Below are 18,264 nucleotides of genomic sequence, written 5' to 3' on the forward strand. Positions count from 1 at the left end.
GTGGCAAAGCCAGGCACGTATAATTATGTGATTAAATGAAACAGGTAATTATTAACTCATTAACCTGGGGCATCATGGGAAAGTTTGTTTTTATTGAGTTTCTATTTTCCAAATTAACTCAAAAAATATCAGAATATCGATTTTACAACAGTCGCTACTTAATCAATTTCCTCTACAGTCTCATTCTGAACGTTGCATAATCCGTGAATCTGCACAAACCCGAGTCCCACCCATGAGTTGATGATTTATTTACTAACAAGCTAAAATGATATTAGATACACATACACAAACCTACCGTCTAGGCTATTGATTTGAACTTAGTACGATGAACCAGTCCCTAGCGGGCCAACACAATATGACACGTTACACAAAATGAGGATTTCAAAAGAGAGAGAGTACACGAGAGAAAAATACACTTGGGTGCATTTGTTAGCTATGATTATTTTAACCCTAACCTTGCCCCGAACTGCCGCTCTCATGGGTCAGAATATAATGATGTAATTACATGTTAAAGGTCTCCGATGGGGGTCTCTGCTTGGACAGTTTCGGCTTCTCTGTTGACGCACGTCTCTGGTTACAGGGTATGTAACTCTCTGGTTGTCCTCATCATGTCAGTGTCCTTTGTCTTAGTGGTCTGTTTCCTCGCCCTTGTTCTGAAAGGGGTATTTTGAGAACAGCCAGCCCTGTAGCTCAGGGCTCACAGTGTAGGAATGAAAGCAGTGAAGACACACGATTCGATGGAGAGTGGTGACCGGATTCAATTTATACAACTACCTCAGATCCAATTTAGACAACTAACTTCACATTTCATCTTTACAAAAACATCCTCTTTGATCTGGACATTTTCCACACAAACTCTTTAAAAAAAAAAACTCTTAAAGTTACAATATTTTCGTTATAACGTCATCCTTTACCTTTTAATAACATAACAAAAACAACATTAATTTTCATATTCCATCTATCGTCATTACCACCATCGTGGCTGACGAAACCTATTGTCCCAAAGTCCATTTATTGCATGTTAATGTTCAGAGGCCGGTTCTCCATAGTGAGAGGACAAAGGAATTTTGTCTGCTGCATTAGATTTACAATGGTCGTGAGGTGTCAAAAAACCCAAAAATCTCCATACCTCTCGATATTTTCCCCACTGGTGGATGTGAGATCTCTCTGTAGGACTGTGGTCCACGGTAACCTGACCCGAGGAGGCCAGTCATCACATAATACACATGTCAATCAATTCTATGATAAATCTTACATATTGTACCTTAACAGAACATGTTCTTCATTGTAAACACATGATGGTTAATGCACAAACACAAAGCTTCAAATGAGATCTTAAGAGAATCGGTCTAATCAATCTATTACAGCACAATCAATTTAATTTGGTTAGCTATGATCTCATTCTAACCTTTCAGCTATTTAAAAAACAAAGAATGGTAGATAAGCTCATTTATTCCCTCTACTTCATGTGTTTGTTTAGTGTTCATCAAAAACACAGGAAGCTTTGCTATGATTCAGTGCAATGAGCTGGAGCTACATTTGTTCATCGTCATAATTTGTTTTAAGCATGATTAACTCTCCTTGATTTAATTGAACACATTGTCACACTAGCAATCAGACAAGCCACCATTGTTACTGTGGTGACTGATATGACTACAGCAGTAATGTTCACACCACTGCCTGATGTATCAGGCGCATCAGTTGGAGAAGGAACAGGAGCTTTGGGAACAATCTTGGTCACTTGAATAATGTTGGATGTTTCAGACTTCAGGAAATATTTGTCTTCTGCTTTTGCTGCAAAGAACAGAGTGGTGCCATTTTTGATGATTGAGAAGAGAGTGAAAGAGAGCTTTTCTGGGGAGCCTGCCTTCTTTGGTGAGAGGTCGTATGTGACAAGATGAGCGGTATTGAAGTTGGATCTGAGTAGGTCCGAATCTTCACTAAAACGGATCTCATAGGCCGTTGCTGAAAAATAGAAATGGCAAGTAAATACATGTAAATATACACCAAGACAGCACAGTGATTATCTGATTGTTACCATTTTGTACCCGTCATATGAAATTTAACGATTGGTGAAATACTGTACATGTCAGTGTTGCAGTGTTATTTTTTTTCATATTTTGTGAATTTTAGGATTACATCTAAGCAAAAAAGTTATATCCACAACTTGTTGTTGAGATGCTCATTATTTATACATTTTTGTACCTGTGCCTTGGTCCATGTCTTCCCCAGGTGCAGTCCATGTGAGCATCACTTTGTCCTCCTCCATCTCTGCATTCAGGTCTGTGATTTTGTTAGGGGGGAAATTTGGAGGGGGGACACCAGGTGGGAGAAGGACTGAGAAGCTCTCTCCTATGACTGTCCTGGTGAAGCTGCCCACATCAGCCTGCAGGTCATCCTCACTGACTGGGGGCTTTGGGGGGTTCATCACTACTTGTCCTGGGAAGACAGTCATCAAACATATGAATGCATACATATTCTTACAATCTCAACTACCAAATCATGCCCTTGATCATTATAAGGCTAGTTGTTGAGAATAGGTATGGGTACTGATCCATCAAATTAAATATGTTTTGGTATATACATAATATGGTATCACAATTTGTATTTTATTTTATCTTTATTTAACTAGGCAAGTCAGTTAAGAACAAATTCTTATTTACAAATACAGCCTAGGAACAGTGGGTTAACTGCCTTGTTCAGGAGCAGAACGACAGAGTTTTACCTTGTCAGCTCAGGGATTCAATCTAGCAACCTTTCGGTTACTGGCCCAACACTCCAACCACAAGGCGACCTGCCGCCAGTTCATGAATGAAGAACACATAGTTTCAGATGGAAGGTACTGTACCATTAACCACATATCCAGGTATGTAAAGTGCTCCACTGTGTCTCCTGAGGGAGAATCTGGCCATGCCGTCATTGTTCTGTACTTTCACTTTCAAGCTGTATTTTCCTGTTGTTAGTTCAGTGAAGTATCTGGAATAGATGCCATCATTTCTGAAAGCATCAGCACCTGAAAAAATAGGATTTCATCTTAAAACTTAAATAAATAATTGTTTTTGTAACACCCTACTGCATTTTGGTTCTAAATCATATGTATTGTGGCTCTACATCACCTGCTCCATTATCCAGCAGTTGTAGCTGACATTGGACCCCAGAATCAGACTTCAGTGTGGCCGTCACATTTGCCAGAATCACTGGAACACCTTTCTGGTTGACCTCTGCATACACCAACATGGGTTTGCTGCCGTTGCTGGACTGTTGGCTCATGTGGGTTTTGACCATGACCGGTGGTATAGCGTCACTGACAGCACGACTTGTCACAGTCATTGACATAGATTGGGCAGTTGCCTCTTTATTTAGTAGGCTGTATTTCCACTTTCCAGTCTACAATTTTAAATAATATCACCATTAAATCTTGTGAAATTGTAATAATGCATTATATGGTCCACATTGAACAACTGAAATGTCTAAATTAGAAACTTGTAGTAATTGGAAGAATAATACACACAACTATAATAAATATAAATATATCTTTTGAATCTAGCTGAACACATAGAATAAACACAACCAGACAGACCTCAGCAGTTCCTTCAATATCGAGCGTTAAAGTCTTAACAGGAGCATCATGTATGAAATGCGATGTGTCATAGGTCCGTGTAAAGGGGCTTAAAACAAGGATGTCAGGTGGACTTCTTTCATAGATAACTAAAAAGCTTGTCTTGTTTCCAATTGTCCTGTCAATGGATACTGATCCATTAAACCAACCAATCATATTCAATCCAGTGCTCTCAAGCTGTTGGAAAAACAGACAGATGATGTTCAAATATCTGTAAACACTTATAGTATATTATGTTTCTCATAATTCCCTGCAACTTCATCACACCTGGATTGTCTGCTTGGTCAGATTTCCATCAGATGTTGTGTGTGAAGCAAAAATATCCACAAGGTCATTGGAATCCACACCATCAGCAGCATTGTGATATTTACCACCTACAGCAGGAAGGATGATATTTAGGTAAAACATTTGAACAAGTAAAAAGGAATTTCAGATATAATTTAGAATGCATACTTAGGAAAGATACTGCTCTCTGTGTTACCTGATATGTCTGACAATTCTTTTACATCTATGTTTGCATTTGGCCCAAGAGTTATTGTGTGCACAGTTGCACCACTTTCATTAACCCTTTTTTGACAGTTGATACTTGATTCCCCATCAGTTAGTAATATGATTGCATCTCCTATTGCACCATCTCCATCTCCCCCAAGTACCTAATAGAAGCATCATTGAGTTATTGAAATGATATATTAATGTCATTTTAATGGGTTTCTTTCTAAATGTACTATATATGTGTATTCATGTGTCAAACGGTTTGGTCCAGATTGTTGCAGCACTATGTACCAGTATTATTTTAAGTGATCATTTAAAGCCATTTGCAATGTATTATATGAACGGTGCCAAATAAATATAGATTGGTATTGTATTTACCTCCAGACCTTTCTTAACACCTGCACAAATGTCTGTGCCTCCACCAGCTGATAGTGGCAGACTGTCTACAAGCTTATCTCTCGACGCTTCACCATCAATTAAAGTCAATGGTTCACGAATTGTAGCCGTAGCTGTAAATTGTACAATGCCAATATAAGCTTGGTCTTCAACAATCTTCTGTATGAAGAGTGTTGCTGCTTGTCTCAGGTTCAACATTCTAGAACCCTTTATAGGAAAAATATATCAGCAACCATCAGTACAGTTAGACAAAACACACACACACACACGTGCCCGGGCACAAACACCAATAATACCAGGAATTTGTGTTACCGTTGTCAGATCTTGAATTGTTTTTATAAAATATGGTTTGATTTGAAAAATCAGTCCATAAAAACTTACTGTAGCCATACTTCCTGAAACATCAAGGACAAGACAGACAACCCTTTGCCGGCACTGCACCACAGTGAATGTGGGTAGTATACTTGGTGGTATTGGCACAACTGCCACACCGGCATCTACAGAAAGTGAAGTGATAACTTCCTCTACACCTTTGTTATCACACAGTCTGTTCTGGATGTTTGGAGCCTCAGTGTTGTGAGTTTTGTTTGTACAGAACTCGTTTACCTGTGCACACAACACAAACGTTTCTGTCATTAGTTTAAACATATCTTCATCACAGTTAAAAATGGTACGTTGAGCATTACAACTACATAATATAATAATATATAATAATATATGCCATTTAGCAGACGCTTTTATCCAAAGCGACTTACAGTCATGTGTGCATACATTCTACGTATGGGTGGTCCCGGGGATCGAACCCACTACCCTGGCGTTACAAGCGCCATGCTCTACCAACTGAGCTACAGAAGGGTGTTACCGTTGGGTGTTACATTGGGTAGATATCAAGGTAGTTGAACGGCTGTGTAGACTTGTACTCACAGCACTAAGGCCTTGATTGTACATGATAGATGCGGAGGTTGTCTGTTGCTTGTCAGGGTAGAATACACAGTCTTCAGTGTATAACCCAGTAACAGGGTCAGTGGTGCAGTCCCTTTGGTCACGTTTGTGGATGTACTTTCCTGTAATGTTTATGGTACATCTGAAAAATGTGAAATGAACATTAACAATACATTGATTGTACAGTTAGGGTTGACTCCAAGTCTCAATAATTTAAGACAAATCACTATATATTTGTTGGTAGATGCATGTCATAGTGGAAACTGAATTAAATGTTCATAAATAGACAATGGGCTATAAAAATCAAGACAGTGACTAATCAATGTGCCTTCAGCAAGTACTCATTCCCCTTGATTTAGTGCACATTTTGTTGTGTTACAGCCTGAATTCAACATGGATTACGTTAATTTGGTAAAGTGAACACGTTTTTAGAAATGTTTGCACATTTATTGAAAATGACATACAGATATATCTCATTTACATAAGTATTCATACCCCTGAGTCAATATATGTTAGAATCACCTTTGACAAGGATTATAGATGTAAGTCTCAGAGCTTTTCACACCTGGATTGTACAATATTTGCACATTTTTTTATTTTTTATTCTTCAAGCTCTGTCAAGTTGGTTGTTGATCATTGCTAGACAACCATTTTCATGTCTTGCCATAGAATTTCAAACCTATTTAAGTCAAAACTGTAACTTGGGCACTCAGGAACATTCAATGTTGTCTTGGTAAGCAACTCCAGTGTATATTTGACCTTTTGTTTTAGGTTATTATCCTGCTGAAAGGTGAATTTATCTCCCAGTGTCTGTTGGAAAGCCGACTGAAGCAGGTTTTCTACTAGGATTTTGCCTGTGCTTAGCTCTATTCCGTTTCGTTGTATCCTAAAAAAAACTCCATTGCCGATGACAAGCAAACCCATAGCATGATGCAGCCACCACCATGCTTGAAAATATGAATAGTGGTACTCGGTGATTTGTTGTGTATGATTTGCCCTAATCATAACACTTTGTATTCAGGACATAAAGTTCATTTATTTACCACATGTTTTATTTACTGGGTAAAACACCAACGTTTCGGCATCACTGTACCTTCTTCAGGCCAACAGTTTACTTGCTGTTAGATCAGCACATCTACTAACTTGTTTTGGTGTGCACCAGCTCATGCTTTTCACTGGACATGACAGACAATGAAAATGGGCAGGTACAGTTTAACTGGGACCTTTGCCATGTTCCGCAAACCATACGGAATCTATTGAAAATGTGTTTGATTTAAATGTTTTTTTCAAAGGCAACTTTTTAAACTCCTTGTTTTAGGGACAAATGATGACACTTAAAGGTGAATTCCACCCCTTTTCAACCCATATTCATTATCTCCAGCACCATACAAGTTTCTACATATAAATAGAGCATTTCTATGTTTGTGCTGAAAAAGATAAGGTCCTAAAAAAGTGCAATTTGATGATGCTATCAAAAGTAAAACCAGTTATTTTACTACTCCCCGCATCACAGTGTATCTCATAGTCTTTGAAATTAAATGTTTTTTTCACTACAGAATGTAGAAATGCTCCATGTTGGAATTCCGCTTTAATGGATACAATATGAATATGGAATTGTATAAATCAGAGCAGAGTAGCTCACAGATCACTACACCTGTACATAGCCCATCTATAAATAGCCCAAACAATTACATCATCCCCTACTGTATTTATTTATTTTTCTCTCTTGCACCCCAGTATTTCTACTTTGCACATTCACCTACTGCAAATCTACAATTCCAGTGTTTTTAATTGCTATATTGTATTTACTTCGCCACCGTGGCCTTTTTATTGCCTTTACCTCCCTTATCTCACCTCCTTTCCTCACATTGTATATAGACTTGTTTATGTACTATTCTATTGACTGTATGTTTGTTTTACTCCATGTAAAAAATTAAAAAATAACTTGAAATTTCCATTCCTAACTATAATGTTTTCCGCCAAGATAGAACTGCCAAAGGGGGCGGTGTTGCAATCTACTGCAGAGATAGATAGTAATACAGAACTCTGCAGGCTAAGTCTGTACCCAAACAATTTGAGCTTCTACTTCTAAAAATTCACCTTTCCAGAAACAAGTCTCTCACTGTTGCCTCTTGTTATAGACCACCCTCTGCCCCCAGCTGTGCCCTCGATACCATATGTGAATTGATTGCACCCCATCTATCTTCTGAGCTCGTGCTACTAGGTGACCTAAACTGGGACATGCTTAACACCCCAGCCATCCTACAAACTAAGCTAGATGCCCTCAATCTCACACAAATGATCAATGAACCTACCAGGTTCAACCTCAAATCAGTAAACACGGGCACTCTCATCGATGTCATCCTAACTAACTCGCCCTCCAAATACACCTCTGCTGTTTTCAATCAAGATCTCAGCGATCACTGCCTCATTGCCTGCATCCGTAATGGGTCTGTGACCAAACGACCACCCCTCATCACTGTCAAACGCTCCCTAAAACACTTCTGCGAGCAGGCCTTTCTAATCGACCTGGCCGGGGTATCCTGGCATGACATTGACCTCATCTCGTCAGTAGATGATGCCTGGCTATTCTTTAAAAGTGCCTTCCTCACCATCTTAAATAAGCATGCCCCTCTCAAAAAATGTAGAACTAGGAATAGATATAGTCCTTGGTTCACTCCAGACCTGTCTGCCCTTGACTAGCACAAAAACATCCTGTGGTGTTCTGCATTCGCATCGAATAGCCCCCGTGATATGCAACTTTTCAGGGAAGTTAGGAACAAATATACACAGGCAGTTAGAAAAGCTAAGGCAAGCTTTTTCAAACAGAAATTTGCATCCTGTAGTACTAACTCAAAAAAGTTCTGGGACACTGTAAAGTCCATGGAGAATAAGAGCACCTCATCCCAGCTGCCCACTGCTCTGAGGCTAGGAAACACTGTCACCACCGATAAATCCACTATAATTGAGAATTTCAAGAAGCATTTCTCTACGGCTGGCCATGCTTTCCACCTGGTTACCCCTACCCCGGTCAACTGCCCAGCACCCTCCACAGCAACCCGCCAAAGCCCCCACCATTTCTCCTTTACCCAAATCCAGATAGCTGATGTTCTGAAAGAGCGGCAAAATCTGGACCCCTACAAATCAGCCGGGCCAGACAATCTGGACCCTCTCTTTCTAAAAATATCTGCCGAAATTGTTGCAAACCCTATTACTAGCCTGTTCAACTTCTCTTTCATATCGTCTGAGATTCCCAAAGATTGGAAAGCTGCCACGGTCATCCCCCTCTTCAAAGGGGGTGACACTCTAGACCCAAACTGCTACAGACCAATATCTATCCTACCCTGTCTTTCTAAGGTCTTCGAAAGCCAAGTTAACAAACAGATTACTGACCATTTCGAATCCCACCATACCTTCTCCGCTATGCAATCTGGTTTCAGAGCTGGTCATGGGTGCACCTCAGCCACGCTCAAGGTTCTAAACGACATCATAACCGCCATCGCTAAGAGACATTACTGTGCAGCCGTATTCATCGACCTGGCCAAGGCTTTCGACTCTGTCAATCACAACATTCTTATTGGCAGACTCGACAGCCTTGGTTTCTCAAATGATTGCCTCGCCTGGTTTACCAACTACTTCTCTGATAGAGTTCAGTGTGTCAAATCGGAGGGACTGTTGTCCGGTCCTCTGACAGTCTCTATGGCTGTGCCACGGGGTTCAATTCTCGGGCCGACTCTCTTTTCTGTATACATCAATGACGTTGCCCTTGCTGCTGGTAATTCTCTGATCCACCTCTACGCAGATGACACCATTCTGTATACTTCTGGCCCCTCCTTGGACACTGTGTTAAGTAACCTCCAGACGAGCTTCAATGCCATACAACTCTCCGTCCATGGCCTCCAACTGCTCTTAATCGCAAGTAAAACTAAATGCATGCTATTCAATCGATCACTGCCCGCACCTGCCCGCCCGTCCAGCATCACTACTCTGGACGGCTCTGATTTAGAATACGTGGACAACTACAAATACCTGAGTGTCTGGTTAGACTGTAAACTCTCCTTCCAGACTCACATTAAGCATCTCCAATCCAAAATTAAATCTAGAATCGGCTTCCTATATCGCAACAAAGCACCATTCACTCATGCTGCCAAACATACCCTCGTAAAACTGACCATCCTACCGATCCTCGACTTTGGTGATGTCATCTATAAAATAGCCTCCAACACTCTACTCAACAAACTGGATGCAGTCTATCACAGTGCCATCCGTTTTGTCACCAAAGCCCCATACACTACCCACCATTGCGACCTGTACGCTCTCGTTGATTGGCCCTCGCTTCATACTCGTCGCCAAATCCACTGGCTACAGGTTATCTCCAAGTCTCTGCTAGGTAAAGCCCCACCTTATCTCAGCTCACTGGTCACCATAGCAGCACCCACTCGTAGCACGCGCTCCAGCAGATATATCTCACTGGTCACCCCCAAAGCCAATTCCTCCTTTGGTCGTCTTTCCTTCCAGTTCTCTGCTGCCCATGACTGGAACGAATTGCAAAAATCTCTGAAGCTGGAGACTCACATCTCCCTCACTAGCTTTAAGCACCAGCTGTCAGAGCAGCTTACAGATCACCGCACCTGTACATAGCCCATCTGTAAACAGCCTATCTATCTACCTACCTCATCCCCATACTGGTATTTATTTATTTATTTATTTTGCTACTTTGCACCCCAGTATCTCTACCTGCACATTCATCTTCTGCCGATCTACCATTCCAGTGTTTAATTGCTATATTGTAATTACTTCGCCACCATGGCCTATTTATTTCCTTAACTTACCTCATTTGCACTCACTGTATATAGACTTTTTGTTTTCTTTTGTTCTACTGTATTATTGACTGTATGTTTTGTTTATTCCATGTGTGACTCTGTTGTTGTATGTGTCGAACTGCTACGCTTTATCTTGGCCAGGCCGCAGTTGCAAATGAGAACTTGTTCTCAACTAGCCTACCTAGTTAAATAAAGGTGAAATAAAATTGTCATGTTTGTCATTTATTGTCATGTCTTGTCCCTGTGCTCCCCATGCTATTCGTTTCCCTCTGCTGGTCTTGTTTGGTTCTATCCCTCTCTCTCCCCTTCCCCCTTTCACTCTCTCGCTCTCTCTTCTCTCTGTCGTTCCGTTCCTGCTCCCAGCTGTTCCTATTCCCCTAATCATCATTTAGCCTTCCCACACCTGTTCCCGATCCTTTCCCCTGATTAGACTCCCTATTTATTCCTTTGTGATCCGTTCCTGTTCCATCGGTTCCTTGTTTTGTATTCCATGCTGTGATTGCGTTTCGCCCTGTCCTGTCGTGTTTTTTTGCCGTGATTGTGTATCACCCTGTCCTGTCGTGTTTTGTGCCTTCTTCAGACGCTGCGTGTGAGCAGGTGTCTCAGTTGACTACGGCCTGCGCCTACCCGGCGACCTGCAGTCTGTGGCCGCTTCTCCAGTTGTTTTCCCCTCTACTAATCTAGAGGATTTCAGTTATTCGGTTTTGAACATTAATAAACTCTGTTTCTGTTAAGTCGCGTTTGGGTCCTCCTTCACCTGCATGACAGAAGGAACCGATCAAAGAATGGACCCAGCGACTTCAGACGCTCGTTACACTGCCGTCGAGATCCAAGGAGCCATGCTCGGCAGACACGAGCAGGAATTGTCTGCTGCTCGTCATGCCGTGGAGAACCTGGCCGCTCAGGTTTCCGACCTCTCTGGACAGTTCCAGAGTCTACGTCTCGTGCCACCTGTTACTCCCTGGCCTGCCGAGCCTCCTGAACCCAGGGTTAATAACCCACCTTGCTACTCCGGGCAGCCCACTGAGTGCCGCTCCTTTCTCACGCAGTGTGAGATTGTGTTCTCTCTCCAACCCCACACATACTCTAGAGAGAGAGCTCGGGTTGCTTTCGTCATTTCACTCCTTACTGGCCGGGCTCGAGAATGGGGCACAGCTATCTGGGAGGCAAGGGCTGATTGCTCTAACAGATTCCAGAACTTTAAGGAGGAGATGATTCGGGTTTTTGACCGTTCAGTTTTTGGTGAGGAGGCTTCTAGGGCCCTGGCTTCCTTATGCCAAGGTGAACGGTCCATAACGGATTATTCCATTGAGTTTCGCACTCTTGCTGCCTCTAGTGAGTGGAACGAGCCGGCGCTGCTCGCTCGTTTTCTGGAGGGACTCCACGCAGTGGTTAAGGATGAGATTCTCTCCCGGGAGGTTCCTTCAGATGTGGACTCCTTGATTGCTCTCGCCATCCGCATAGAACGACGGGTAGATCTTCGTCACCGGGCTCGTGGAAGAGAGCTCGCATCAACGGTGTTTCCCTGCTCCGCATCGCAACCATCTCCCTCTGGCTTTGAGACTGAGCCCATGCAGCTGGGAGGGATTCGCATCTCGAATAAGGAGAGGGAACAGAGGATCACCAACCGCCTGTGCCTCTATTGCGGAGTTGCTGGACATTTTGTTATTTCATGTCCAGTAAGAGGCCAGAGCCCATCAGTAAGCGGAGGGCTACTGGTGAGCGCTACTACTCAGGTCCCTTCATCTAGATCTTGTACTACTATGTCGGTCCATCTACGCTGGACCGGTTCGGGTGCTACATGCAGTGCTTTGATTGACTCTGGGGCTGAGGGTTGTTTCATGGACGAAGCATGGGCTCGGAAACATAACATTCCTTTCAGACCGTTAGACTGGCCTACGCCCATGTTTGCCTTAGATGGTAGTCATCTTCCCAGTATCAAATTTGAGACACTACCTTTAACTCTCACAGTATCTGGTAACCACAGTGAGACTATGTCTTTTTGATTTTCCGTTCACCGTTTACACCTGTTGTTTTGGGTCACCCCTGGCTTGTATGTCATAATCCTTCTATTAATTGGTCTAGTAATTCTATCCTATCCTGGAACGTTTCTTGTCATGTGAAGTGTTTAATGTCTGCCATCCCTCCCATTTCTTCTGTCCCTACTTCTCAGGAGGAACCTGGCGATTTGACAGGAGTGCCGGAGGAATATCATGATCTGCGCACGGTCTTCAGTCGGTCCCGAGCCAACTCCCTTCCTCCTCACCGGTCGTATGATTGTAGTATTGATCTCCTTCCGGGGACCACTCCTCCTCGAGGTAGACTATACTCTCTGTCGGCTCCCGAACGTAAGGCTCTCGAGGATTATTTGTCTGTGTCTCTTGACGCCGGTACCATAGTGCCTTCTTCCTCTCCGGCCGGGGCGGGGTTCTTTTTGTTAAGAAGAAGGACGGTACTCTGCGCCCCTGCGTGGATTATCGAGGCTGAATGACATAACGGTTAAGAATCGTTATCCGCTTCCCCTTATGTCATCAGCCTTCGAGATTCTGCAGGGAGCCAGGTGCTTTACTAAGTTGGACCTTCGTAACGCTTACCATCTCGTGCGCATCAGAGAGGGGGACGAGTGGAAAACGGCGTTTAATACTCCGTTAGGGCATTTTGAGTACCGGGTTCTGCCGTTCGGTCTCGCCAATGCGCCAGCTGTTTTTCAGGCATTAGTTAATGATGTTCTGAGAGACATGCTGAACATTTTTGTTTTTGTCTATCTTGACGATATCCTGATTTTTTCTCCGTCACTCGAGATTCATGTTCAGCACGTTCGACGTGTTCTACAGCGCCTTTTAGAAAATTGTCTCTACGTAAAGGCTGAGAAGTGCTCTTTTCATGTCTCCTCCGTTACTTTTCTCGGTTCCGTTATTTCCGCTGAAGGCATTCAGATGGATTCCGCTAAGGTCCAAGCTGTCAGTGATTGGCCCGTTCCAAGGTCACGTGTCGAGTTGCAGCGCTTCTTAGGTTTCGCTAATTTCTATCGGCGTTTCATTCGTAATTTCGGTCAAGTTGCTGCCCCTCTCACAGCTCTTACTTCTGTCAAGACGTGTTTTAAGTGGTCCGGTTCCGCCCAGGGAGCTTTTGATCTTCTAAAAGAACGTTTTACGTCCGCTCCTATCCTCGTTACTCCTGACGTCACTAGACAATTCATTGTCGAGGTTGACGCTTCAGAGGTAGGCGTGGGAGCCATTCTATCCCAGCGCTCCCAGTCTGACGATAAGGTTCATCCTTGCGCTTATTTTTCTCATCGCCTGTCGCCATCTGAGCGCAACTATGATGTGGGTAACCGTGAACTGCTCGCCATCCGCTTAGCCCTAGGCGAATGGCGACAGTGGTTGGAGGGGCGACCGTTCCTTTTGTCGTTTGGACAGACCATAAGAACCTTGAGTACATCCGTTCTGCCAAACGACTTAATGCCCGTCAAGCTCGTTGGGCGTTGTTTTTCGCTCGTTTCGAGTTTGTGATTTCTTACCGTCCGGGTAGCAAGAACACCAAGCCTGATGCCTTATCCCGTCTGTTTAGTTCTTCTGTGGCTTCTACTGATCCCGAGGGGATTCTTCCTTATGGGCGTGTTGTCGGGTTAACAGTCTGGGGAATTGAAAGACAGGTTAAGCAAGCACTCACGCACACTGCGTCGCCGCGCGCTTGTCCTAGTAACCTCCTTTTCGTTCCTGTTTCCACTCGCCTGGCTGTTCTTCAGTGGGCTCACTCTGCCAAGTTAGCGGGTCATCCCGGTGTTCGAGGCACTCTTGCGTCTATTCGCCAGCGCTTTTGGTGGCCGACTCAGGAGCGTGACACGCGCCGTTTCGTGGCTGCCTGTTCGGACTGCGCGCAGACTAAGTCGGGTAACTCTCCTCCTGCCGGTCGTCTCAGACCGCTCCCCATTCCTTCTCGACCATGGTCTCACATTGCCTTAGACTTCATTACCGGTCTGCCTTTGTCTGCGGGGAAGACTGTGATTCTGACGGTTGTCGATAGGTTCTCTAAGGCGGCACATTTCATTCCCCTCGCTAAACTTCCTTCCGCTAAGGAGACGGCACAAATCATTATTGAGAATGTATTCAGAATTCATGGCCTCCCGTTAGACGCCGTTTCAGACAGAGGTCCGCAATTCACGTCACAGTTTTGGAGGGAGTTCTGTCGTTTGATTGGTGCGTCCGTCAGTCTCTCTTCCGGGTTTCATCCCCAGTCTAACGGTCAAGCAGAGAGGGCCAATCAGACGATTGGTCGCATACTACGCAGCCTTTCTTTCAGGAACCCTGCGTCTTGGGCAGAACAGCTCCCCTGGGCAGAATACGCTCACAATTCGCTTCCTTCGTCTGCTACCGGGTTATCTCCGTTTCAGAGTAGTCTGGGTTACCAGCCTCCTCTGTTCTCATCCCAGCTTGCCGAGTCCAGCGTTCCCTCCGCTCAAGCGTTTGTCCAACGTTGTGAGCGCACCTGGAGGAGGGTGAGGTCTGCACTTTGCCGTTACAGGGCACAGACGGTGAGAGCCGCCAATAAACGCAGGATTAAGAGTCCAAGGTATTGTTGCGGCCAGAGAGTGTGGCTTTCCACTCGCAACCTTCCTCTTACGACAGCTTCTCGTAAGTTGACTCCGCGGTTCATTGGTCCGTTCCGTGTCTCCCAGGTCGTCAATCCTGTCGCTGTGCGACTGCTTCCCGCGACATCTTCGTCGCGTCCATCCTGTCTTCCATGTCTCCTGTGTTAAGCCCTTTCTTCGCACCCCCGTTCGTCTTCCCTCCCCCTCCCGTCCTTGTCGAGAGCGCACCTATTTACAAGGTACATAAAATTATGGACATGCGTTCTCGGGGACGGGGTCACCAATACCTAGTGGATTGGGAGGGTTACGGTCCTGAGGAGAGGAGTTGGGTTCCGTCTCGGGACGTGCTGGACCGTTCGCTCATCGATGATTTCCTCCGTTGCCGCCAGGATTCCTCCTCGAGTGCGCCAGGAGGCGCTCGGTGAGTGGGGGTACTGTCATGTTTGTCATTTATTGTCATGTCTTGTCCCTGTGCTCCCCATGCTATTCGTTTCCCTCTGCTGGTCTTGTTTGGTTCTATCCCTCTCTCTCCCCCCCCCTTTCACTCTCTCGCTCTCTCTTCTCTCTGTCGTTCCGTTCCTGCTCCCAGCTGTTCCTATTCCCCTAATCATCATTTAGCCTTCCCACACCTGTTCCCGATCCTTTCCCCTGATTAGACTCCCTATTTATTCCTTTGTGATCCGTTCCTGTTCCATCGGTTCCTTGTTTTGTATTCCATGCTGTGATTGCGTTTCGCCCTGTCCTGTCGTGTTTTTTTGCCGTGATTGTGTATCACCCTGTCCTGTCGTGTTTTGTGCCTTCTTCAGACGCTGCGTGTGAGCAGGTGTCTCAGTTGACTACGGCCTGCGCCTACCCGAAGCGACCTGCAGTCTGTGGCCGCTTCTCCAGTTGTTTTCCCCTCTACTAATCTAGAGGATTTCAGTTATTCGGTTTTGAACATTAATAAACTCTGTTTCTGTTAAGTCGCGTTTGGGTCCTCCTTCACCTGCATGACAAAAATAAAATAAATAAAAATGTGTAACTCTTTGTCATTGTATGTGTCGAACTGCTTTGCTTTATCTTGGCCAGGTCGCAGTTGTAAATGAGAACTTGTTCTCAACTTGCCTACCTGGTTAAACAAAGGTAAAATAACATAAATGTAAAAATTATAAAGATTACCTTGTTGCCTCGATTATGGAACCTGACAGGTAGAATGGTTTTTCTTCATTATATTCATCAAAAACTCCCCATCTTAGATGTGCCCATTCATGGACAAAAACCTTACCTGGAAGTGAGTTTTAGAAGGAAAATTCAACAAATAGGATTTCTGTATTGGGTCTTACACAGTAACAGGAGATAGAGTTTATGGCATGTGACTCTAACCTCTGGGTCCATAGTATTTAGAGACATCATCATTCAGCATGAAGTCAGGAGTCAAATGAATGTACCGGCCCTCAGATCCACATTCACCATACTGCAGAGTGTAAGGCTGATCTCCATGTAATTTATTTGGCTCATCAATTATTATATTGGCCTATAACAGAGACAATGCAAAGTAGTAACAAAATAACTAGATTTACCATAATACTTCAAAGTGTTTGTAATTACTAGGAAAAAGCTTATACTTTAGAATTGAGCAAATATGATACCATGCCTATTTACATTCTGACTACCCGGTCTTATGAGTTATATATTGATGTACAATTTTGTCACATTTTCCCCTTAACTATAACAGTTTAATGTATATCTTCCTTGTTGTATTTTAACAATTACAGTTAAGGTTACTATTATAGTTGCCTGGACATAGCCTTTAGCCGTGGTAAATTGGCCATATACCACAAACCCCCCGAAGTGCCTTATTGCTATTATATACTAGTTACAAAAGTAATTAGAGCAGTAAAAATACATGTTTTGTCATACCCATGGTATAGGGTCTAATATACCACAGCTGTCAGCCAATCAGCATCCAGGGCTCGAACCACCCAGATTATAACTGGAAATCTACACTACATGGTCAAAAGTATGTGGACGAACCGGCTTATTGAAAAGATGGCATCCTATGACGGTGCCACACTGAAAGTCACTGAGCTCTTTGGTAGGGCCATTCTACTGCCAATGTTTGTCTATGGAGATTGCATTTCTGTGTGCTCGATTTTATAGACCTGTCAGCAACGGGTGTGGCTCAAAGACCTGAATCCACTAATTTGAAGGGGTGTCCACATACTTTTGTATTGTGTGGTGTGTCTTCCTATCAATTAATGATTTAAATAATTGTAATGATGAGGAATCAAAAGCTAATAGAATGTCAGTCAGGATCGTTCTCTGTCATTGGTGGTAATGATGACTTCAACATCATTTGCATGTTTTAGATTCTCTCAGTACCTTATCGTAGACCTCCATCTTTGCTTTGGAGTAATTTCCTTTATTCCAATTAGGTGGCACTAATATTGCGACTTCCTTGAAATATAACTGTTTCTTTGTTGCATTGAGTAGATGTCTGGAGGCTTCTTTAAACATTTCCTGAAAGAACAAATTAAATCAAATTAAACAAAAGCTGTGGTGTCTAATTTAATGTTTTGGTGTACTGTCATTATTAGTAAAACAATCACAGCATGCCTGTCCTATGGTTTAGATACAGCATTTGAATTTCAACATCAAAAACAGCAATATCCTACATTCAACATTACATTCAATAACATTCACAATATCCTAAAATATATATTACCTGTTGAGTGGGGAAAGAATGCTTTTGTCATTAATTTATTACCTCGATTTGTGTGATGAGCACTGGGTCCTCAGGCACCTCAGGGTTAATAGCAATCAGAATGTCAGTGTATCCATTTCCAGTCAGCTTGATCCCAAATGTAGATCCTGACAGGTAAACCAGCAGCAACACAGCTGCTACTTTAGAGGTCATGGTGGTGGAATCAGTGATGTGTGGGAAGGATCTGTTATCTGCCAGTTATATTAGCAGAGATAGCAGAGGGTGGAAATAAACAGAGAACTGCCCCATAATTATGTAAATCAGATGCCATTGACTCAGATGACATTATCACACCCAGTGTTTTCGAGAAGCCACAAGTGCTGATTCACCTAGAACTGTGTTTCAGGGAAGGGTGGTAGTGTTAGGGAATAAAATGTAATGATATATATATATATATATATATATATATATATATATATATATATATATATATATATATATATATATATATATATATATATATATATATATATATATATATATATATATACTGCAAAAAAAATAAAGGGAACACTTAAACAACACAATGTAACTCCGAGTCAATCACACTTCTGTGAAATCAATCTGTCCACTTAGGAAGCAACACTGACTGACAATAAATTTCACATGCTGTTGTGCAAATGGAATAGACAACGGGTGGAAATTATAGGCAATTAGC

At 43.1% G+C, this 18,264-nt stretch overlaps 1 protein-coding gene across 1 annotated transcript; it reads right to left on the reverse strand.

Moving 5' to 3' along the window:
* Positions 1-740: 740 nt before the first annotated feature.
* On the reverse strand, positions 741-17,788 carry LOC123997044 (calcium-activated chloride channel regulator 1-like). Its single transcript, XM_046301004.1, has 14 exons — positions 17,610-17,788; positions 17,225-17,362; positions 16,226-16,376; positions 16,022-16,127; positions 5,432-5,591; positions 4,889-5,113; positions 4,490-4,714; positions 4,101-4,272; positions 3,887-3,993; positions 3,581-3,796; positions 3,117-3,387; positions 2,849-3,013; positions 2,206-2,439; positions 741-1,965 (listed from the first exon to the last, which is right to left on the reverse strand). Exons 1-14 carry the CDS (start codon positions 17,757-17,759, stop codon positions 1,562-1,564), a joined length of 2,724 nt encoding a protein of 907 aa, XP_046156960.1. The 5' UTR covers positions 17,760-17,788; the 3' UTR covers positions 741-1,561.
* Between the last annotated feature and the right edge of the window lie 476 nt (positions 17,789-18,264).

This window comes from Oncorhynchus gorbuscha, linkage group LG15 (genome assembly GCF_021184085.1).
Source record: "Oncorhynchus gorbuscha isolate QuinsamMale2020 ecotype Even-year linkage group LG15, OgorEven_v1.0, whole genome shotgun sequence".
In the NCBI taxonomy this organism is placed as follows: Eukaryota; Metazoa; Chordata; class Actinopteri; order Salmoniformes; family Salmonidae; genus Oncorhynchus; species Oncorhynchus gorbuscha.

Excerpts from the sequence above, each read along its gene's own strand:
- LOC123997044 (XM_046301004.1), bottom strand. The coding sequence starts at position 17,759 with ATGACCTCTAAAGTAGCAGCTGTGTTGCTGCTGGTTTACCTGTCAGGA. Across the intron at positions 4,715-4,888 it reads TTTCAGGAAGTATGGCTACA|GGTTCTAGAATGTTGAACCT; the intron begins GTAAGTTTTTAT and ends TTTCCTATAAAG. Across the intron at positions 4,273-4,489 it reads GTGTTAAGAAAGGTCTGGAG|GTACTTGGGGGAGATGGAGA; the intron begins GTAAATACAATA and ends TGCTTCTATTAG.